We start from the raw sequence: 22,563 nt of genomic DNA, 5'->3' as shown, positions 1-22,563 counted from the left end.
GAGCCCTTGGGAAACGAGGATACCAGCACATTGCTGTGGAGTGTCTTTACCACCCATGCTCTCATTCCCCCTTTCGTACAGCTCTTTCAGCAAATCTTCGAGTCTTTCAGGAAGTCCTGCTTTCATCTCGGACAAATGAAGCATCAGGGCGCGTGTCTGCCATTTGTTCTGATAATGACAGGAGGGATCCGACCCGATCCGATGCCGTACGCATGGCACGGCACTGCACAGCACGGCAGGATACGTGCTGCTTGGGATCGGGCACAGAAGGGTTTAGTCAGGGACGATCCTGCCTTGAAGCGGCTGGACTACGAGACCCGGGGAGGCTCCTTCCAGCCCCGCTGAAACAAGAAGTGTACTGTGGAGCAACAGGGAGACCTGAGCATCGCCCTCCTCCGTGCCTAGCCCGCCGGCCTTACATGCTCCGCCCTGCGCCGAGCCCCTGCTACTGCTGCTGCAGCTGCTCGCACAGAGTGCGCGCGCACAACAGCGCTGCGCACGCATCCTGGCGCCGCCGTTCTGCGCTTGAAAGCCCCACCCAGCCCGAAAACCGCCCATGCGCAGTCCCGCCCGGCCCGAAAGCCGCGCACGCGCGGTTCCGCTCCTGCCCGGACGGCGCATGCGTATTGCGCCCCCCGCGAGCCATGCGAGTGGTCGTGGGTGAGTGGGTTGCGCGGGGCGGGGCGTGTCCGTTGTGCCGCTCTGGGGCGTCCGCGGGCGGCACGAGGGCAGAGCCGCGCGGCCTCCGCTCTGCCACGTGCCGGGGAAAACAAATGGGTCTCCTGCTGGAGCGGTACCCTGAGGCACAGCCGGGCTCTGGGGGTGCCCCCCAGCTCCGCACCGGGATCCTAGTCTAAGCCAGCCCTTTGGCCTTGGATTTGCCGCCCTGCCCTGCCCTCTCCAGAGGGCGCAGCCATCTCCGCAAAGCAGCATGGCCCTTCGTGGCGGTGCCCCGCCTCGTGCTGATGGTGGCAGACAACTCCTCTCCAACTGCTCCCCCCAGGGCCGGCGGGAAAGGTGCTTCCAGGCTCCATCACCTCCACGGGCTGGCGGGTGGGGAGGCCTGGTCCTCCCCCCACCCACGGGTCTGGGGCAGCAGGGGATGCCGGGCGCTCCCCCACCCAGTGGGGAAGCACTTGTCACTCAAGGTGGGGTCTGTGGCAGGGGCGGGTGCTGGGACACCCCTCCTCCCCCCCCCCATGCCAGTCTCAGCTCCACAGTGCTGCTCCGGGGCAGTGGGGAAGGGGGGTTTCCACTGCTCGGCCAAACAGACATCCACCACAATAAAGCAGGACAAGGAGCATCCAACGAAGTTTAGGTTGGGTATTAGCAGAAACTCCTCAGTAGGAGGGTGCTGAAGCACTGGAACAGGTTACCCGGAGAGGCGGTGGCATCTCTTTCCTTGGAGGTTTTTTGAGGCTTGGCTAGGCAAAGCCCTGGCTGGGATAACCTAGTTGGGGCTGGTCCTGTTTTGAACAGGGGTTGGACTTGGATGTGACCTCCTGAGGGCCCTTCCAGCCCTCATTGTCTGTGATTGTATGACTATTACTACCTGCTGTGCTACTAATTTTCCCTGTCATGTGGCACAAACAAAAGGTATCAACGTCTATTGATTCTGCATTTGTGCTGCCATAAAAATTTGTAAGGCAGTACAAACAAGAAATCAAACAACATCTGTTTCTACCCTCAAATGGTGCAACAAGGTGCAGCTGACATCTGTTACCTCTGTGACACTTTCCCTACTCAGCTAGATGCCTGCCCTGGGTCTGGCTGGGCTGGGAAAAATGTTTCCCCATTCAGATGTCTGGGTCTGGTTGGACAGGGAAGACCCCACCTTCCCCGCTCAGCCAGGTGGGCAGGGAAAAAGCAAGGAAATCACACTGCACCATCAAGGGCAGGACAAGGGGTGATGTGTGTGTTGTCCAGGGAGGCAGATCATCTGCTTCATTGGGCTGTTTCTAGCTAGAGAGACCAAGCCACATAAGAGTCCTTTACTCTTCTTCCTGAGGGAGAGGTGGAGGACTGGGATGCAGGGGGTCCAAGGGACTGGCCAGACCTTCAAATTGCCCCTGGGATGCTTCTATACCAGAAAACCTGCTGCATCAATTAGCAATTTCTTTGTGGCCAATTCCTCAGTTTTGCAGTGGATTTGCTATTTTTATCTCGTTTTAAAGCCTGGCGTGTTCCAATCTGTTGCATGAAATTTGCATATATTTCATGACAAATGTAACAACTGGAGGAGACCTTAGAGACTAACTATCTCAGAGAGGCACAAGCTTTCTCAGGTAGCAGCCTACTCTTTCAGATTTTTGCAGATCTGTTCTAGCATTTGACAGCCTAGAGGCCTGCAAGACTGCTGGGCCTCTCTGAACCAGTTAGTGTCTAAGCTGCTGCCCTGCTCTGCTTTCTGTCTAATTCGAATTATATCTAAACTAGGAGGCGGGACTGGCTTTGTGGGCACGGCCCTAACCCAGTTGCTGAGGAGCAGAGGGCATGAGGTGACCCATGTTTCACGCTATGCAGGGAAGGACCGGATCAGTTGGGTATGTGATTGGCTGGATCCCCAGAGTGGAAGATTGCGGGGATCTTTACAGTGTGGGGCAGGTTTTCTAGTCTCAGTGGGGTACAGTCATCATGGGAGTCCATAGTTGTAGTGGCCTGTGGAGACCTTTCCTTTTCACCTGGAGATCAGTGCTTGGCCCGGATGTGTCTGGCAGCTCCTGCCTGGGCTGGACAGCTCTGACCCAGCCATTGTTCCAGCTCTTCCTGGTGGCAGCCGCCACACTCCAGGGCTCAGGAGGAAGCTGCGGTCGGAGCCTGTAGCATGGTAAAAGTCACCCAGAGCAGGACATGCATGTGCTTAGCTGCCTGGGTCTCGGGGCCAATCTGGGGAGGGCAGGAGATAGGAGAGGCTGGGCCAAGGGGCCAGCTCTGAGAGTAGGGAGTGGGCAGTGTCTCTGTCCTATGTCCCCAGGATGAGCTATCCCGCTCTGGGTTACCCCGTTGTGATGCTGCCGTGAACCTGGCTGGTGAGAATGTCCTCAACCCGCTTCGAAGGTGAGCCCATGCATGCAGAGGGGGATGCAGGGTTGTGTGAAGGAGGATAATCCCTCCTACAAACTACAGCACCTTCCACCTTGGGGTGGGGGGAGAGAGCAGCGAGGGGCATGCTGTGGAGGGGATCAGTGACCTGATACAGGGCAGATGGGGTGGGATGGATTGGGCCAAGCTGTGTGCGGCTGATTTCTCCATGCCACAGTCAGCCAGATTTGGAGTGTAAACTGTAGGCTACTGACCTTTACACTCTAGGGATTGAGTCTGTCACCACAGTTGTTTCCTGCCCTGCCCTTCTCTTTTAATGTCACAAGGGAAAGAGAGGATGGAGAACACAATTCTTAAAATGGTGGAGAATTGGGATTCGAGGTAAAATGTCACTGGGAGGTTTTCTCCTGGGGAACAGTTAGTTAAACGAGTGCTTGTTCTGGATTGTGCATGCAGCTGACTGCTTGTCTGCTTCTGGAGCTTAGAGTCCTGCCTACCATTTACTCCAGCTGCTCTGAGTTGTGGGGGGGCTTGTACTACCTGAACCACTACACAGCAGGGGGAGGGTATGGCATTGTGGCATCATCCAGGGACTGAGTCTGGTTTGAATATGAAATATCTATAGGGAACCTTCGTCTAGGGCTGCCATTTCCAGGGAGAAGATTTAGCTGGATGTGGCTGTGGATTTTTATACCCACACGCATACACATATATAAATAAAAACCATTGAGTGTATTAAGATTGCAGAGGGGCATGACTACGCAAGACCCCTTTGCCATCTTTCTGCTTTTGCAGGTGGGACTATGCCTTCCAAAGGGAAGTAGTTACCAGCCGGGTGGAGACTACCAAGACCTTGGCCAAAGCCATTGCTGAGGCTGAGCAGCCCCCTCGTGCCTGGGTCCTTGTCACCGGCGTAGGTATTTACTCTGTATGTGGATGAAGTGTGATTTGGTCCTGATCTACAGCCGTGCTGGGTCAGTAGTCCCTCTGTACAGGAAAGGAAGAGTGCAGCCTCTTACTTTTGTGGGTTACTAACAGAAAAGAAGAAGCAGAGCCAAGTGCAGCACAGCCTTTAACAAACCTACTGTGCCCTTCTGGCGCAGAAGGAAAATAGTCCTCACGTCTCCTGCAGTCCTGATATTCTCCTGTGACTGTGATAAAGCAGTCCCCATTTACTAGATAGAGTACATTCCCTAACAACACAGATTTCTGTCCACCCATGCTCACAGAAGAAAAATAATTTCTTTGGGAAATTTCTCACAAAATCTTGTGCTTCTGTCCCTGACACTAAAAGGAAAATAGTTCCCTAGCCTGTAGCATAAGGGCAAATCACACCTTATGGTGACATTGATGATGTTCTGCCATTGGGAATAGATGAATAATATTGCTAATGCAAAACACAGCTGTCTGCAAAAGGGCTTGTCTTTCCACCACTGCTGGGAGGAAAAGGTTACCCTTGTAGCAAAATGGAGTACAGCCTCTTGTGGAATAGATGTGCTTCTGCCCTTGGGGAGGTGGAAGAAAATAGCCACTGAAACCTCCTGGGAAATGTCTTTCTCCCATTGTAAGAAGAAATGTTGTGCTTCCATCACTTAGAGAGGAGAAAATAGTCTCCGACACATGATGGCTGTGGGAGAGGTTGGGATATCTGTAGTGCTTCAGTGAGGGACAGAATGACCATGGGAATAAGGACCATGATCCAGCAATAACAGCCGTTTCTGTTAACCTGCCAGGGTATTACCGCCCTAGCCTGACAACTGAATATACCGAAGACAGTTCTGGTGGGGACTTTGACTTCTTCTCACGCCTGGTGCACACCTGGGAGTTGGCAGCTAAAATTCCAGGGAACATCACCCGTGAAGTGGTGGTGAGATCTGGTGAGGTGGGATGCAGGGCAGTAGTGCAGATCAGCCCCAGGTTGAGGGGACTGGCTTGGGGGTTGGAGAATGGGGTATGGGGTACTTCCCCATTGGAGGGTTCTGGCTCAAGACGCCCCACCGTGATGGGACGAGGTTTCTTAGTTGGGTAGGGAATGGAGCCATAGGCCTTTCCCTTCGGGGGAGGGGTGGGGGGGGCGTGGGGGGAAGTGTTGTGGCTTCAATTCAGCCCAGGATAGGGAGATTGTGTAGCACAAAGAATGGGGAATGGGACATGTGGCCTTTCCTCTCTAGAGGATGCTACTTTGATAAGGCCCAGTTAGGGGGCACTGGCTGACACAGAGGCATTATCTGATTCTCTTCTCTCCACAGGAGTGGTACTGGGGAAGAATGGAGGTGCAATCTCACAGATGCTGTGGCCCTTTCGTCTGGGCCTTGGTGGCCCCATTGGCTCTGGTGTCCAGCCTTTTCCCTGGATCCATGTTCAGGACCTGGCTGGCATTGTGTCTCATGCCCTAGAGACTGAGGGTGTCCGAGGTGTCCTCAATGGCGTCTCCCCAGCCTCCCCCAACACCTCGAATGCTGACTTTGCCCGTGCACTGGGGTCTGCCCTGGGGCGCCCAGCCCTCCTACCCTTGCCCACTGTGGTGGTACGGGCCGTGTTTGGGGCTGAGCGAGGCATCATGCTGCTGGAGGGTCAGCGAGTGGTGCCGAAACGCACCTTGGAGTGCGGCTACCACTTCACCTTCCCTGACCTCCCTGTGGCCCTGAGGGACATTGTGTCCTGAGGCTGTGAGCAGGGCTGGGATAGGAGGTTATACTGTTTAGGCATTTCCCTTTCAATAGGCCATGGAGGCTGTTGTCTTTAGCTTGGCTGTCTTTCTCAGACCCTGCTGACATCCTTCTCTGTCACCCCTTTTTGAGGACTTCAGTTGCTTTCAGCTCCACTTTAAGGAGTTCTCCATTTTGAGCCCCTTATTTTTTTTCTTTTGGTTTTCTGTGTCTCCACAACTTCCCAGTTCCTTCTGAGTCCCACCTTCGCATCCCACTGTGTTCCCACCACCCTTCTGTGTAGGGGCAAATGGATGGAGCAGCTCATTTGGAGACCCAATTTCCCCTCCTTTTCAAAGTTTGGGCTGTCCCGATTTGATCTCCCTTCTTGTGCTCATCTTCATTTAACTCTCCCATCCAAGTCTAACCAGGTTGCACTCCTCTATCAGTTGTTTTCCATTTTGTGACCATTTTTAAGGGGATGGGCTCCTGCAGAGAGGGTCCTGGAGGTTGTATTTCTCCGTGGGACCATGGGCATGATTTCCCCACTAATATATGTTGTATATAGCATTGTGCAGTTGTTGGGGACTAAATTGTGGCTGGATCTCTGCTGTGTGGGGAGTTCCTTTGTCAAATGTATGGTGCAGTAGGGGCTGCTGTGCTACGCAGCGGGTATGTAGGGCGTTTTGCCCCTTAGTCAATGCTGATGACAGAGCCTCAGTGTAGCACAAGGTGCTGCAAGGGTGGGGTGAGGGTGCTCTCCCCTTGTAGTCAGTACCAGTTCCACTACCTAACTGTGATGCTGTGGGCATGATTTATCAGGAAGCTGGTTGGGCCACTGTCGTATGGCAACCAGGACTGACTCTGAACTTGGCACAAAATGAATGTATCCTGTTTAGTTTTTAACATCTCTCTCAATTCCACTCTCTTCCCCACACACTGCCCCACCTCAGGTCACTCTTAACGTGACTTCTCCCAGGCTCCTATGACCCATCTCCCCCTATATTCTGTGGGACTAATCCTTATCTTCCACAAGATTAGGAGAAGGGGAGGCCTGTGATCCAGGTGGGGCTGTTTTAGGAGGGATCTGCAGGTCAGGATTGAGGGGCACCACCAAAGCTGTCTGGTCTCTTGACTGGTGAGTAGCATGGTCGTTTGGATGGAGGCCCTGCACTGTTGAGGCGTATGCAAGTTCATCCCAACCAGCTCTTTTCTGCCGGAGTTGCCCTTTCTGGCTACTCACCAGAGCACTGGGTGCCTGGGGAAGCATTAGTTTTGGTCCTGCTGGTAATGTAGCATGTCCTCTCCACTGAGGAAATAAAATATTTGGAGATAGTTGCGACTTCCCCTTCCCTCCCGCTCCCATGCCTTCCTTCAGCCCAGAGCAGCATAGAATCAGTAGAGCTGTGTGGAGAAGAGTGGCCCGGTTAGTGACTGTGTGTGGGATGCCTGCGGGCAGAAGTCACTGAAATCAGAATAGCTGGGGGCAACTTCCTCTGTGCTTGAGGACCTAGGAGTCCTAATTTCTCCCTGTCCTGCTCTAGGTTGTTACTTCCAGATTTATGATCTGAGTGCCCTGCATATTCCAGAACTGACAGGTCTGTTGGTCAACCTGGCTGTAACTGTTCTTGGCAGCCAGCCCCTAGGAGCTGTTGTCACCGGCTGTGAGCATGTGCTCAATCACATTTCATCATGCTCCAGGCAAACCAAGGGCTTTATGGAATTAAATGAATTCAAAATCAAGGAGCTTTATGGAAAGGAGCTTCTATGAGTGAGAAAGAGAGCTCAGGATGGGAATGAGACCCAGATACCCAATTTAGCACTGTTAGGGGGTCTTGTAGAACACAGCTCTGGGAGAGGAGAGTGGGATGGAGGATGGGATCTCAATATCAAAAGGAAGGACGCAGGAGTCATTAGCTAAGACAAAAGCAGCAAGGGGCACAAGGGCTATCAGGACTAGATTGGTCTGAGGAGCCATGGGTGTGGAGAGAACAGTGGAGTGTTTCTGTGGTAATTGGGGAGGCGCAGGGGGCACCCTCCCTGGACAGACAGAGCACAACTATTGCTTTCCTGCTCTGTGGTCTCTGTTACTCCCAAAAGCAACCCCTAAGGGGGAAGTACAATCCCGCAAACAGATCAAGAACTGCATCTGATGCCAGGCCCCAACATCTTATACCATGTTCCCCGCAACATCTGATGCCAGGCCCCAATTCACTGATACACTGAAGTGCAGAAAGGGTTTTACTTGGACAGAGGGATGCTTTATCCACATTAAACCTCTTCTGCACTTCAGTGTATGAGTGAGCTGGAGCCTGGCATCAGAAGTTGCTGGGCATACAGTATAAGAATGTTTCTGATCATTGCTGTCCCTCCCCTAAGGTCAAGCTTAGGTTTATTTCTTGTGTTGTAAACAGTGCTCTGTTATGCCCCATGGCCCTAACCACTTCCACCAAGTTGGCAGTAGACTTTACCAGTTGGCTTCCCTTCAAAGAGAACTTGGCCAGAGGGTCTTAAAACAGCTTTTGTTGGTTTATGCTCTGCATGTTGGTCCTGGAAGTAGGTGGCGACAAATGGCAAGCAGGCTGGTTCTCTCCATCAGGAATCTCATTTATCCATTGAAAATGGATTCCTAAATAACAAGTGACAGTTCTTTGAGTGCCTTCCAGCTGTATTTGGTATGCTGATGAGAGAGAAGAGAGATTATTTTAAAACTGAAGAGCAGAGAATGGACTTGAGGTCCGTACCAGATTTCATGAACCTGATACATTCGGAGTAGCAGGGAACATGCTGTTTGTCTTTCACAACAAGAAGTTGAATTTGTTGTATCACCTGTGTTCATTCCTATTCCTAAATAGGAATAGGATATTCCTAAATGATCCTACAGCGGATCATTTGGGGGAAAATGTCTAGTTTTGATCTAAAGTTTGCCAGTGCTGGAGGAACACAGCTCAGTCCTTCATAAGCTGTTCATACAGTTAATTATCCTCATTGAGAATAAGGTCATTTTTAACAATCTGAATTTGTCTAGTTTCTACTACTAGCCATCTCCTTTTATTTCTGAACTTGTCCTCTACTGCCATCTTTTGGTGCGTTATGTAAGCTAGCTGATTGCACGTCTACAGACACCTCATTTTTCTAGCCCTCTTTGTGTCAGGTCAGCTCATGAGTCCATGAGAGAAAGTCAGTTCTGGTGGTTTGGCATGGCTCCCTGCTAGGATTGCAAACAGATGCAAGGACCAGCCCTGTAAAACAGTTAGCATAGTGCACTCCTGTTCTAAGACTACATACGTGCTGGCACTACAGTGTACAAATAAATAAATAAATACAAATATTTTAAAGCTTCCTGCTGCAGGGGTTATTTTGTCAGGTGTGTGCACAGCACCAGTCCCTAGAGAGAGACCCGAGTCTTGACTGTGGTGTCCCTGTTTGATGCTTCAGTACAACGCTGTCCAACTTCTGAGTGGGCTGCACACCTTCCAGCTACACGCTGTGCCCTGTGTCCTGATATAGCTGCTCCCTCTCCCTCCACTGGACATAGCATTGGTGCCCTAATGCCACACTACATAGGGGCTCCTAAATCCCCCTAGCCACAAGTTCCCTCAGCTCTGCATGCTCTGCTGCACCATATTGTCTCCAGATGCAGAGGAAGGAAGCAGAAGGAAGAGGGAGGGAGACCCTGAAGACCCTGGCTACAGCAGCAATGAGGGGAGCAGCATCCAGACCAGGAGCCATGGGGCTGGATGTGGCCTGTGGGCAGCCATCTGGACAGCCCTGCTTCAGTAGACTTAACAGTAATAGGACTTTCATGTTTGATGAAAACTGAGATTTCATTGACAGCATTTACCATAAAAGTTTTCCACCTGGTGTAATTTTCTGACAGCATTTTCTGTGAAATGATTTTGAAATTCCTACTCCCTCCCACAAAAGAGAAAAGCTAATGAGATGAGCTAAAAAAATACAAAGAAAAAATCTCCCTATGATTTCCATTAAGTGTGAAACTAAACCAAAAGACTTGGGTCTTAGGTAGCACTTTCTCCTCTGAAGACCTTTAATTACTCCAGAAAGGAGGTTGGTATTTGCCCATTTTAAAAATGAGGAATCTAGGGTGCTGGAAGGTCAGGGCCTTGCTCGAAGTGGCTGACAGGACTGAACCCAAGGCACCTGAATCACAACCCAGTGCTCTGTCCATGGGTCCACAATATTTGGCTTATGTGAATAGCTAAAGAGGAAGAAGTAGTATCCTGACATTTGAAACTGAAAAGGAATGGAAAAGAAACTAGATTTTTTTTTTTAATTAAAACGGATATTTTTAAAAATCATTTGCATGCATCTTTAATGTTTTGTAAGAAACCATTGCAAACTTAAACCATCTCCAGTAAGACAGTAATAGTACTCTTTGGTTAAAATATATTTGCTCAGCCAGACAGAACTGTTTTGTGTTGGTGCCATGAATCTTTGACCTGAGAGGTACCTTCAGGCAATGTCTTAAACAGCCCAACAATGGTACAGGTTTGCTGGGTTAAAGTGGCTGCTGCACTTTCTCCAGCAGTGAGGTTGCATGTGCAAGTAAGCATTAGGAACAGGACCTGGGGTTTCTCTCTTGGCTGTTCTTTCAGGTCCCTTTTTTATGTAGGCTATTTTCTGTTGTCAAGAAATCAGGAGTGGATTTTAACAAGGTAGCAGCAGCAATACCCCAGCTCATTCCTACTTTTTTTTTCGTATCCCTACTCCAAAAAAATCCAGTTAACACTGACTTTAATACCTTCTGAAAGATGCTGAAACCTATGTTTCTCCTTCCAAATGCTTTCTGAAGGAAAAGGAGGCAGGATAAGAGTTATGGTTAAAATGAAACCTTCCCTTAATACTTGATGTATCAGATGAGATCCTTGTCATCAATCAGCAGTTGGAAGTGGATGTTCATCTGATAGATCCACTGATTTTAAGTTTGGGGGATATTTAAGAGAGCATCTCTTAAAGGCTGTAGTGTAGGGGGAGAGCACAAGATGTTGTGGGTGCAGAGAACTTCCTAATTTTGGGAATGGAGTTAACATTGAAGCCTGGTGAGAAAGCTCAGGCTCTGAGCTGAAAAGCAGATGTCCCTGTAGCACAAGTCAAGGTTCTCATTGTTCCAGAATTGTGTTTAGATGTTTCAAGTGACTTAAGAATCAGCGTAGCTAATATGCCAGACCTAAGAGGGAGGGGACAGATTTTAAAATAGACTGGTTGTGCATGAGATGCTAGGATGTTTGGCTTTTTAAGGCAATTGGAATTAGGTTTGTTTGAACAATTATGTTTAAGCCAAGCCTGTAAAAAGTAAAAGCCAAGTAAAAGCCTGTTAAAAAAAATAAAAGGAAATTGTGAATTATTGTAAAAGATTTTTTGCTTCTTCAAGCTAGACAGCTGGTACGGCAGGAAATCACCATCCTACAGATAAAACAGAAGTTCACTTTCTAGGCATACAGCCCAGAACTGCTGCCCTCCAGAAATGGAAAGCAGATTGCTTTGTTCAATGTTACATTAAACATTTCCCTGTGCGCTTACATGGGCGAGAGAGAACTTTTTTCTTTTAATCTGGTTGCTTTGAAATTGCATGTTAGTTCAGGGGAGTGATTTTGAATGATGGTAAAGCTCCTATAATTATTTTTAAATTAACTGGAGGATTTGCTGAACAAGTCCCTAGCTCAATTGGCAGATTAGAAATTACCAGGTACCACACTGAGGCCATATGGCTATGCCCTTCTGAAGGTTAAATTAGAGAATTGATGCCAGCTGGTATCTAGTTACATACCTGAGGCAAGGAGTCTCTGATCACTGTTTGTTTCATGGATCATTCACCAGCTGAAGATAAGTGTTGCTGGGTGCACATTCAGCAGCCTCATTCTTTTCCTCCCAATGAACAAGGAATAGCAAGAAGGGGAGAGGATCCAGAGCTCAAATGATGTTTTTAAATGAGTATGGAATTACTTTGTTTGTCCATTTGCTGTTCACGTTTAACAAGGGAGTCATAAACAGAACAATGGTTAGGCAGCTGTTGTACTGAGTACACTGCCTAGCATGCAATCCAATATGGTATCGTCATTTCCTTGTATACCCGACCTGTCTGCCTGTTTCCATCGGTTCTCTCTTGTCTTATCCTTCTATCGTACAAGCACTATCTTTGGCTCTATTTGTGCAGGTGGTAGTACGCTGAGGTCCTGGTCCAAGACTATTGCTCCTACATGCAATGCAGGTCTTTTTCTTCATCTTGTTTTCAGTCCAACCTTTCTATATGATCTGCTCCCAGTATTCTGCACAGGGAGAAGTAATGGTTACCTGTAATCATTGTTTATTGCAGGTAATGATACTGTCTTGGAGAAGATGCTGGTTAGTGAAGGCCAGAACAGCTGCATGAATCGTTCTGTGTGATGAGCATGTGTTAGTGACTGACTGCAAAATTCAGTGACCAACAGAATAGCTGTTAGGATGCACGTGCTTCCAGAGTTCATCTTTAAGGAAAAAACAGCACTCACTATGAAAGCAATGGAAGTTGGATGATATGGACCGTGAGACTAGAGAAACAGTCCCAAGTAGGGATGGGACTGGTCATCCAAAATAATCACAGCCAAATCCAGGCAAGAATGTCAGAAAAATGCAGGAGCATCTCTGGTGATATTTGGTTGTTTTCTTCTCAGTGAGGATGTGGCAATAGCCAGCTGCATGCCAGACTACAATCTGGAGTCCTTGTTAATGATTTAAGTTAAAATATAGTTGAGTCAAAAGTAAAAAACAAAAACAACCCCCCCCCCCCCATAGGCTGTTAGGCGTGGACTGAGATGATATTTGTACTCCAAAGTGGCAAATGGCAGCAAATTATTCAAGTAAGAGAAGTGATTTGAATCGTGTCTGTTGTTTAGCTTGGGCAAGGAATTATAGGTCCTCCTGTAGGAGTGAGCAGCCTGTTGTGTGAAATGCTCTAAAATCACACTTACCAAAATCAATTAGAAAGGCATAAGAAATAACAAAACCATTTATTACATAAACAAGAGAAATCCTAAAAACAGTAACCGTATGTTGTGTATAAATATATGGAATATATGGAAGTTAAATCAGGGAAAAATAGTAGAAATCTTACCCTGCACTACTACAATGCACTTGTTGGCTCTTAAGTCAAAAGTTTTCTGCAAGCAGCCAGTTAGGTTGCATTGCCCAGCTTTCACTCAGCCAGGGGACTAAATCACCCTGTGCTCAGAGATCCTTAGACAACAATTTGCCTCTTGAGTCATGTCCTAAGAACTCAATCTTATCTGTTTTTTACCATCTTGTACCATCTATACCTTATATATCTGTATACCTTGTACCATCTTGTACCATTTATGACTTTTCCCAGAGCCTGACAAAGGGACTTTGATTCTGAAAGCTTGCAGAAAATGAGTTTTCTTGCAATTTCCCAGTTGGTCTAATAAAAGGTAGCATTTTGGAACCAAGAGTTCTAGTTTTTTGTATGCAATCTTATCTGTTCATTTACATTCTTCCATTCAGTTCTCAGGGGGCATTTGTATATTCTGCAGATCACTGCCTCCCCTCGATATGCATCTGTCTGACACCTGTATTTCCTGATCCAAGTACATCTGGAAAGTATTTACAACTTTTTCAGATACATTAATCTAATCCAGTCCTTAGCTATCAATGATCTGACAGAGGTATGGCCTCTCACTTATTTTCTCCAACTGCAATTTGACTAGACCATTTCTAAGTGTTAGTCTTGCTACTGGCCTCCAGCCATGGAGTGTAAACCACCTCAGTCTGCCTGTGGACCTATTCATTCTTTGGGCTGGCCAATATGCATAGTTATCTTGGATGCACCTTCTCAGTGATTATTCCTCAGGTGTGTGAACATTATGGTTCAGAGAGGAATACCTAATTTATCACAGCCCTCACGGCAAGTCAAACCTTACAAAATGATATGACTACAATTATAACCCAAACCCTGGTTCTTACAGGCATAAAAATAATAGAGCAAAATGCAGCTTAACATGAGCTACAAATAAAGACCAAACATTATAGTGGTATCTCTAAATCAAGAAAATATGTATGTATGATATTTTATGAGCACCCCAAAAGATTGAGAGTTCATGGCAATAATCTTTCCAAGGAGCAAGGTGAGACTGACCAGCCTGTAATTCTACTGATTCCCTTTCTTCCCTTTCTTAAAGATGGGCACTATATTTGCTTTTTTTCCAGTTGCCTGGATCTCTCTCAACCTCCACAAGCTCTCAAAGAAAATAGCCAATATCTCTGATAACTTCTCTTGTCATATCATGCTTTTCTAGTGACCCCACTAGGCTGATGACACCACTTCATCAGACTATCCATCATTCACTGCCCTCCCAAGCACTGTAGCTACTGTTCCTTTCCAGCCATCCCACCCCCAGTGACCCAACACTGCAATAGATGCTTCTAATGCCACATAACTTTTCCTTTACTAACCTCACAATACTTTGGGTGCTATCTACATCTTATTCCCATCATGCACCACCACTCCCTGTAACTTCTTATGCCTTCAGGTGCTGTTCTCATCACACCACCCTGACTCCATAACCTATCACAGATGGATTTTATCTTCCATGCCACAGCCATGATGCACTGCTTCCTGCCAAGAAGCAGATGCTGTGGAACATCTTGGGAGATGCAACCTGAACAGTGACTGGCCCAAAGAAGGGGAGAGGGGGTGCAAGAGAACTACACTATAACTACCAAACAGGCAGCATTATAAAAGTGAAATGTTTCAAGGGTTTGATGGACATTTACCACTTCCTATAATCTGCCAAGAGTGAAACCTGGGAGTGATGCAGGAGGAAGTCTGAGGGCAGGAACAGTGGTGATGCAGCGCAAGGTCCAGAGGTGAAACAAATGGGACCCTAGATTACACTTGGAGCTGCCTGAGCAGGATGTAGAATGAGACCCTGTGGCTGACACATGTTGAAGTCTAGGGGTGATGTACACAAATGTCCAGGATTCTGTGCACTGAGGCCCTGGGACTGTGAACTGTGCAGTGCTTTCCCCTAGGATTGATGAGACATTTGTTGATGCTGTGGGGGAACTGTTCATTGAGAATGGGGGGACACAGAACAGAGGCCTGAGGTTGGTGCAGAATGAAGCCCTGTGCTTTGGGCAGACTGAAATCTGGAAGGACACATGGCAAGGGTTGTGAGTGATAAAGGACAAGGCCAGAGGTGAATTACAGCAAGGCTTCAGGCGCTACACTGAACAAAGCCTGAGAAAAGCAAAGACTTTTGGGCTGGGGAAGATGCAGAAGATTGTTGTCCAGTTGTCATATATATCATATCCTCAGGGTGAACCACAGTGCATTCCTCAGGTTAGTGCACAGTGAAGCTGGATGGTGACTCCAGGGAAGATCCCAGGTGTGAAAGAGTAGTTGCAGGTGACTCATGGTGAAGCCCTGATGGCGATATTTTGAGGTCCAGGTGTGATGGAAAATGAGGCTCTATGGGTAACCTGGAGTGATAATCTAAAGATTATGTACATTGAAGCCTGGTGAGATGCAGAGTATGGTGTGAAGTGGGGACACCTGGAGGGTGTGGGGGGAACAATGCCATGGGGGAAGGCCTATGGGTAGCACAGAGTCAGGGTTGGCAACTGTCCATAAATTTATAGACTGTCTATAAAAATGAAGGCTAAAAATGCCTGTTCATGAAGTGCATAAAAAGAAATTGAGCCACCTATGAAAATAGTAAGTAGCTGGAACTGACTGAAAATTCAGGTCTGGAGTACTGTGTCCAGTATTGGGCCCCTCACTACAGAAAGGATGTTGACGAAGACAGTCCAATGGAGTGCAATGAAAATGGTTCAGTGGCTGAGGCACATGACTTCTGAGGAAAGAACTGGACTTATTTAGTCTGGTGAAGAGAAGACCTAGGCGGGATTTAATAGCAGCCTTCAACTACCTGAAGGGTTCAAAAGCAGGTGGACCTGGACTGTTCTCAGTGGTGGCTGTCTCGGACGGCCAAAGCTGACTTGAGGTGATTCAATAATTACTCATTCGTCGGGGCGGGCTGGTGAATAGAGAGGCCGAGAAAGCTTTATGGTTGTAAAACTTTACTTATGTCGCTTGCGGTTGTGACGAAAAACGGTCCGGTCGTCTGAACAACTACGTTAGTTGTTCCAGCTGGCAGGGCTCAAGCCAGCATGTCCATCTACAAATCTTGCCGGCAGGGAAAAGGATACGTCTGGGATTGCGCTTGGCGACGGGGAGAAGAATCAATAGGTGATCAGGCTATCGATTAGCTCAGCCACGAGTCAGATCTCTTCAGAGGCACTCTGCAGCGTGCTCAAAGTTCTCTGACTTGGGCGGAAGTCGCGCTAATTTTTAAACGGCCAGCAAGCCAATTACTAGCCGCCACGTAGGAATAATTGAGAGCTAGCCAATAGCGGGACACAAATTTACATTCGAATGTCGGGAACTCTCTTGCACTGGGGTTTTCTGCAGCAACAGAAAGCCTTTACTTTGCAAGAGGCTCTCATGTGGCGGGAAAATTCCACCGTGCCGAGGCACCAAAATCACTGGGTTGTGACGCCCCCTTGCCGACAGCACAACTGGAATTTTAGACACGTGAGCATATCATATGGCATTTTTGGTTCAGGACTCACTGACCTGGCAAAGCTTTAACAACCAGTAATATATATATATATATATATATATATATATATACACAAACAACTTAATAGACCGGTCTTTTCAACAAATTACAAAATACAATATCTTTGAACATATAACAACAACTGTTGATCATCGTCTGATTGGAGAACATCTGCTTGGGACTCTCCTCGTCCGGTAGTCCGTTCATTTTCTCCTACTAACAGACAATGTCAATAAAATACTTAATAAAATGAGAAAATAGTGTTATAGCAAGTCCTGAGCTAAAGGACGTTCGCCGTCTCAGTGTCTCCTTCACAGCCATCACTCTATTGATTCGAATGAACTGTAGTCTGGTACTCGATGAATTTCCCAATCGGGCGGTTGTGGATTATTGCTTTTCTGGGGTTAGACCTGTGAAGAGAGAAAACAACAACACAAAACAAAAAGACTCGTAATTGGATTTCCTGTAAGGATACTGGGTGAACGTTGGAACAGCGTGTCATCCAGTTGTGATGAACGATAATAGGAGGATGATCAGGCTTCTCCTCTAATTGGACAGAATAGGTATTAGGATACTGTCCCGACCGCTGAACGGTCCCTTTGTGAACCTGTGGATGAGACTGATGGGGGTGCGGTATTGAAATCCACACTAACTCGTCAGGTTGGAACTTGGGCTCCCAAGGTGGAGGTTTCTGGACATTAGCTTTGTCCCATAACGGTTTAGCAGTGTTTAGTGAAATAAGGACATCGTGATTAAATTTAGTCCAGTTTTTAAACGTCCCTCCTCCTCTAAGGCGAAGCTGCTCCTTGTACAGACCTATGTGTCTTTCCACAACACCGTTGGATTGCGGATGGTACGGCAAATGAAGATGCCAGGCTACATTATAAGACGGGCGAATTTGTCCAGAGCGTTTGAATTGAACGGAGGTCCTCCATCAGACTGAATCTCATGAGGAGGTTGCCAAGTAGCAAATACAGCGGTCAAACCAGAAATGACAGCAGTAGCATTGCTTTTTTGTAGGGGGACAACCTGTAACTGTCTTGTTCCCAAATCGACAACAACTAGTCCTTTATTCGGCAGCTTAGACCCTGGGAGGGGTCCCAGTAAATCTACCTGCCAAACTTTTCCTGCTTGAAACTGTGAGGAATCGAAAGCTCCAAGTTGGTGCTTAGTTCTATGGCACTTTTCTTTAGCACATATCTCACAGGCCTGAGCTACCTTTTCCCAATCATGCCAAGCTCCGTATGAAGCCGGCTCTGTAAGGGTTCGGCACCAATGTTGATGGCAAGCTCGTGGTCCCGAGTGACCCCAATTTTCGTGAAGCCACGCGAGGAACGGATTTACTTCAGGACCGGAGGTAGATGTGACAGGCAAGACTATGTCGGTCCGGAGTGGATCTTCTAAGATCTTATCGATTACCTCATGCAGTGGATCAGTATCCGGACGATGGGACTTAGTGTGCCTAATCAACGGGAGGCGCACAAATTTAGTTAACGTTTCCCAAATATCTTGCCAATCATTCAAATGTTCAGAGGGAGAAGCTGTGCCCGTAAGGATTTTATAAATGTATTGCTAATCAATTGCTATGATTGGAACTGTGAGTGTATCGTTATGATGTGTCAGACAATGTTCCAGTACTTTAAGGAATCCTAATAATTCACATCTTTGGGCCGAATTATCATCTGGGTCGGCTTGAAAGATTTCCTTATCGTTGCAAGCTTTGCAATAATATCCATAGCCTCCGCCATGTCGGGAGGTTCCATCTGAGGCCATCTATGCCGGGGCAGAAGTTCCATACAATGTAGGGACCTTCTCTTCATCTTCTGGGCTTGGATCAGGTACCGTGTCTTCCAACCTCCAACAATGCCAGTTGTAATGGTGAGTAAGCACTAGCGTATTCCAGGTCTTAGACTCTCCCTGAAAATGTGGGTCAACTCTGTCCGCATCCAGCAAGGGTAACAATGTGGCACCGGGAGCGCGTAACGTCCCATGCCCCCTTGCTAAAGGCTCCACCAATTGTTCGGCTAGGAGGATTTTTCCTACAGCTCCATATCGATGTTGTGCCGCTTGAAGCATTTTATGGGCTATATATACTAGCTCATTGTGAAGGTTATGTGCGACAGCCCACACATGATTGGTGGTGAACCCGAGGGTTATGGTTAGTGACTCACCCAGATCGATGGCATGGAGTTGTGTATCTTTAACCGTAGCTAGCAGGCGAAGCAGATTTTGCTGATCTCCTTTCGTCCAGGGCGTGGACTTTCGGGATTTGTTACGGATCTGTCACTGCAATTTAGTGAGGAGGGCCAAATCACTAGGTCCAATATAATGTCTATACCAATTCAAATGACCCAACAACTGTTGAAAGTGCCTCTTAGTAGTAGGGAAGAATGTTTTCAATGGATCGATGTTAGGACCCTCATGAGAAATTCCGTGGCGGATGGAACCGATGTATCGAGTACCAAGGAACGTAATGTCATCTACAGGTTGTAAACACGACTTTTCCTCGTTGATTGTCCATCCCTCACTTTGAAGGTGAGTGACTAGTTGATTGACTATACTAGTAACTACGGAACTATCGCAACCCATGATGGCGATATCATCGACATAACTCCAAATCTTTAGTTCCTTCTCTGGGGGAAGAGAGTATGAAGCTCGAAAATTCTTTAGGGTGTTATTCATGGCACCAGTGGCTAGTGATGGAGCGTTACGATATCCTTGTGGACAGACCGTCCACCTATACATGATGCCATCAATGCACATGTTTAGTATTCCTTCCGGGTCATTTATCAGGATGGAAAAGAACATATTTCTAAGATCCAATGTGACTCCAACCCACTTATCTTGTTGGAACTGTGCCATCTCAAACATGCATTGTGGCAGAGTAGATGGATTAGGTTGTTGGAGTACTTGACACCTTTTGTTGACTTCTCAATAGTCTACAACCAACCGGGCTTCATTAGGCTTTCCAGGTTTCGCTACCCCCCATCCTGATGACAGGTAGGTGCTGGCTGTTACAGTCTTAATACAGCCTTGTCGCTCGAGTTGCCTCAGGAGGTCAGTAAGGGACTGTTTTAGAGGACCCTTAGTCGGGATTGGTTGATATCGCCAGGTGGAGTTGTTACGAAGCGTTGGTCGATGCCAATCCTGTTCTGGGATAATGACGGGTAATGCCTGTAGCACTTGTTCTTTAAGGTCAAGCGCTTTTATCCCCGGGATCCCTAAAATGTTGATGCCCCCTAGGACAGCCTCTAAGGGGTAACGGTAGCCTTGGACCCAAAATTTGACCTTCGTTGTGATGGCGATAGCGTTAAGCCCCTGTACCTTGATCGTTTTGGCGGTCTTTTGATGAGGTATCATTGAGGTAATCACATTGGTTTGAGCTCCAGTATCGAGAAGGAAGAATGCTTGTTGTTGGTCATCCGGATTGGTAGGGTTGTAAACAGTGAGTTCGGCGTATGGTCAAGAATCAGTAGGGTCAGGTTTGAACTGGAGAAGGCCGCCGGCAGAGCCGACGGCCATTACTCGTTTTTTGATGAGTCCTTGAATTTAAATCCTAATGCTTCGGCTATACGATATTGGGCTCGTTCTCCCAAAATTCGTAGCTGCGTTTTTGTAAGTCCAGCGCGGGAGAGAAGAAACCCAAACATGGTTCTTTCCTTCAGAGTTCTTTCCTTCGGGGTTCCTGGAGGTGACCACCCTTGCTGTCGTCGAGGGATAAATTCTTGCCGTCTCAGCGTTCCGGCTGGGTATGCCGAAGATCGGTCCCTTATGGTATCAGAAGCTTCTTCACCTTGTTGCATAAGTGCTTGTAGACGTGGGAGATGGCCTAAGAGATTTCCCATTGGTTGACCTGCCATTGGGTTCAAGAAGATTCGGAGTGTAACAGCGTTTGCTCCTCCGTATACCTCCACGCAGGCCTCTATAGCTTCCAAGGGCGTTGGGATTGCCCCAGGGTCCGATAGGTGGCGATGAGCCCATCTCTCTTTTCGTTGCATGGCGGTTAGTCCCATTGGATTTGTCCTCGGGCTCCATGAGAGATATGACACTCCAACTAGAGCTAGGAGGAGTTGCTCCGCAGTAGCCTTCTGTGGGCGACCTTCGTGCCAGGTGTGAAATTTGTGGTTTACCTGTCCCACTACGAGTGCTGGGAGTGGGATGGGCCAGTGGGCACTGTCTGCGACCACATTCAAGTCGGTAACACGCCCACCACTCCATGCTGCCTGTCGGGTCAAGGCACTCGCTTCTTCTTTGTCCAAGGTATCAGATCCGAATTCCACTATTAACCGTCCTAACCACATTGCCAAGGTCTCTCCTGATCTTATTTTAGATTCCTTGCAAAGCTCTTGAATTTCTGGTCGAGTGCGTGTGCGTGAGATAACAGTGGTATGCGTGGCACCATCTTCATCTGCAACATGCTTCGTCACAGCTATCGGGTGAGCTGCGGTAGAGAAAGAGTTAAATTCTTCGTCTGGGAGCGTTGGGTACATCCCTCCCCCCATTGCCCCCTCCCCTTGGCAAGGAGGTGGGGCCGTTGGGAACGATGTCACCTCAGGGGGCGGAGGCGCTAGGCGGATCCCCGCCAGGTCTTCTGAAACTCCGCCCCTCCTTTCCGGGTTTCCCGGATGGCTCGCGCTTCTTTTGGCGCCATTTTCTGCTAGCAGTATCATGCGGCCGGTGCTTCTGACAAGCGCCACTCCGGAGCTTTCTGCTGTTCGCTCCAGCGACTCCTTACCTGCCGTATGCATCTGTGCCTCTAAATTTGCGTATTCCCTTAGTAGACCCGCTACTGTATGGAACAGCACATTTATCATTTTTCCCTTCTTCCATTTAGTTAGACCCCATCTCGGCACATGACGGCCCTTAGTTTCCAAATCCTCCCGGAGCTGAACGAGGAGCTCATGACCCCGCGACTCCGGCACCAAATCCGGACAGTTAAACCAATCCGTGGGGGTGGATTCCCCTCCTTCCCTTAAGTATCGAATGCATTGATTGAACTCTTGAGCGGGGGTCAGCTTCTCTGCCTTCCGCGCTTTCACCCCGGCTAAGGATATAGTCGAGGTTTCCTCCGGAGGTCGATAATAGACCCGGTCGCTCCCCATTATACATCAAACTCCCCAAGGGATAGCTTAGTTCTCCATTCCTTCACTACTGCTTCTTCTCTCTTTACGGAGAAGTAACCATCAATATTTCTTTCATCCCCTTCTACCGCCTGGTGGTAAGCGATATGCGCCCATAGATCGTTAGCATTCTCTACGTGGTGGTTCCCGGTGCGCCAGGGGCAGCACCCGATCAGGTTCTTCTCTATCACCGTGCCCTTTAATCCCATCCTCGTCGCCATGTCTCGGACGGCCAAAGCCGACTCGAGGTGATTCAATAATTACTCGTTCGTCGGGGCGGGCTGGTGAATAGAGAGGCCGAGAAAGCTTTATGGTTGTAAAACTTTACTTATGTCGCTTGCGGTTGCGATGAAAAATGGTCCGGTCGTCTGAACAACTACGTTAGTTGTTCCAGCTGGCAGGGCTCAAGCCAGCATGTCCGTCTACAAATCTTGTCGGCAGGGAAAAGGATACGTCTGGGATTGCGCTCAGTGACAGGGAGAAGAATCGATAGGTGATCAGTCTATTGATCAGCTCAGCCACGAGTCAGATCTCTTCAGAGGCACTCTGCAGCGTGCTCAAAGTTCTCTGACTTGGGCGGAAGTCGCGCTAATTTTTAAATGGCCAGCAAGCCAATTACTAGCTGCCACGTAGGAATAATTGAGAGCTAGCCAATAGCGGGACACAAATTTACATTCGAATGGCGGGAACTCTCTTGCACCGGGGGTTTTCTGCAGCAACAGAAAGCCTTTACTTTGCAAGAGGCTCTCATGTGGCGGGAAAATTCCACCGTGCCGAAGCACCAAAATCACTGGGTTGTGACAGTGGCAATGACAGAACAAAGAGCAACGGCCTCAAGTTGCAGCAAGGGAAGTTGAGGTTAGATATTAGGAAAACCTTTTTTACTAAGAGGGTAGTGAAGCAGTGGAACAGGTTATCCAGAGAGGTGGTAGAATTTCCATCCTTGAAGGTTTTTAAGACCCAGCTAGACAAACCCTTGGCTGGCTTGATCTAGTTGGGGCTGGTCCTGCTTTGAGCAGGGGGTTGGACTAGATGTGACCTCCTGAGGTCCCTTCCAATCCTCATTTTCTATTGTTCTGTGATTTCTTGTCAGAAATGAAGCTGGAGTTGAGCATT

The 22,563-nt window shown here is 48.1% G+C and overlaps 1 protein-coding gene across 4 annotated transcripts; it reads left to right on the top strand.

Annotated features, from left to right (window-relative positions):
• The first annotated feature begins 558 nt into the window (after nucleotides 1–558).
• SDR39U1 (short chain dehydrogenase/reductase family 39U member 1) lies at nucleotides 559–9,032 on the top strand. Of its 4 annotated transcripts, none has more exons than XM_006270434.4 (6): nucleotides 559–660; nucleotides 2,437–2,543; nucleotides 2,975–3,057; nucleotides 3,838–3,959; nucleotides 4,776–4,919; nucleotides 5,292–9,032. In XM_006270434.4, the coding sequence occupies exons 1-6, from the start codon at nucleotides 645–647 to the stop codon at nucleotides 5,705–5,707; spliced, it is 888 nt and encodes a 295-aa protein (XP_006270496.2). In that variant the 5' UTR covers nucleotides 559–644; the 3' UTR covers nucleotides 5,708–9,032. The 4 variants fall into 4 exon arrangements, with proteins under 4 accessions (XP_006270496.2, XP_019345415.2, XP_019345416.2 ...); XM_019489870.2 differs by lacking the exon at nucleotides 559–660 and adding an exon at nucleotides 678–1,017; XM_019489871.2 differs by lacking the exon at nucleotides 559–660 and adding an exon at nucleotides 2,761–2,827 and having other exon boundaries at nucleotides 2,459–2,543.
• The last annotated feature ends 13,531 nt before the right edge of the window (nucleotides 9,033–22,563 follow it).

Source organism: Alligator mississippiensis, chromosome 7 (assembly GCF_030867095.1).
Source record: "Alligator mississippiensis isolate rAllMis1 chromosome 7, rAllMis1, whole genome shotgun sequence".
Classification (NCBI taxonomy): domain Eukaryota; kingdom Metazoa; phylum Chordata; order Crocodylia; family Alligatoridae; genus Alligator; species Alligator mississippiensis.
This window is presented reverse-complemented; position numbering and strand designations above follow the sequence as displayed.

Excerpts from the sequence above, each read along its gene's own strand:
- SDR39U1 (XM_019489870.2), top strand. The coding sequence starts at position 966 with ATGGTGGCAGACAACTCCTCTCCAACTGCTCCCCCCAGGGCCGGCGGG. Across the intron at positions 1,018-2,436 it reads CCCCAGGGCCGGCGGGAAAG|GAGGCGGGACTGGCTTTGTG; the intron begins GTGCTTCCAGGC and ends TATCTAAACTAG. Across the intron at positions 3,960-4,775 it reads GGTCCTTGTCACCGGCGTAG|GGTATTACCGCCCTAGCCTG; the intron begins GTATTTACTCTG and ends TTAACCTGCCAG.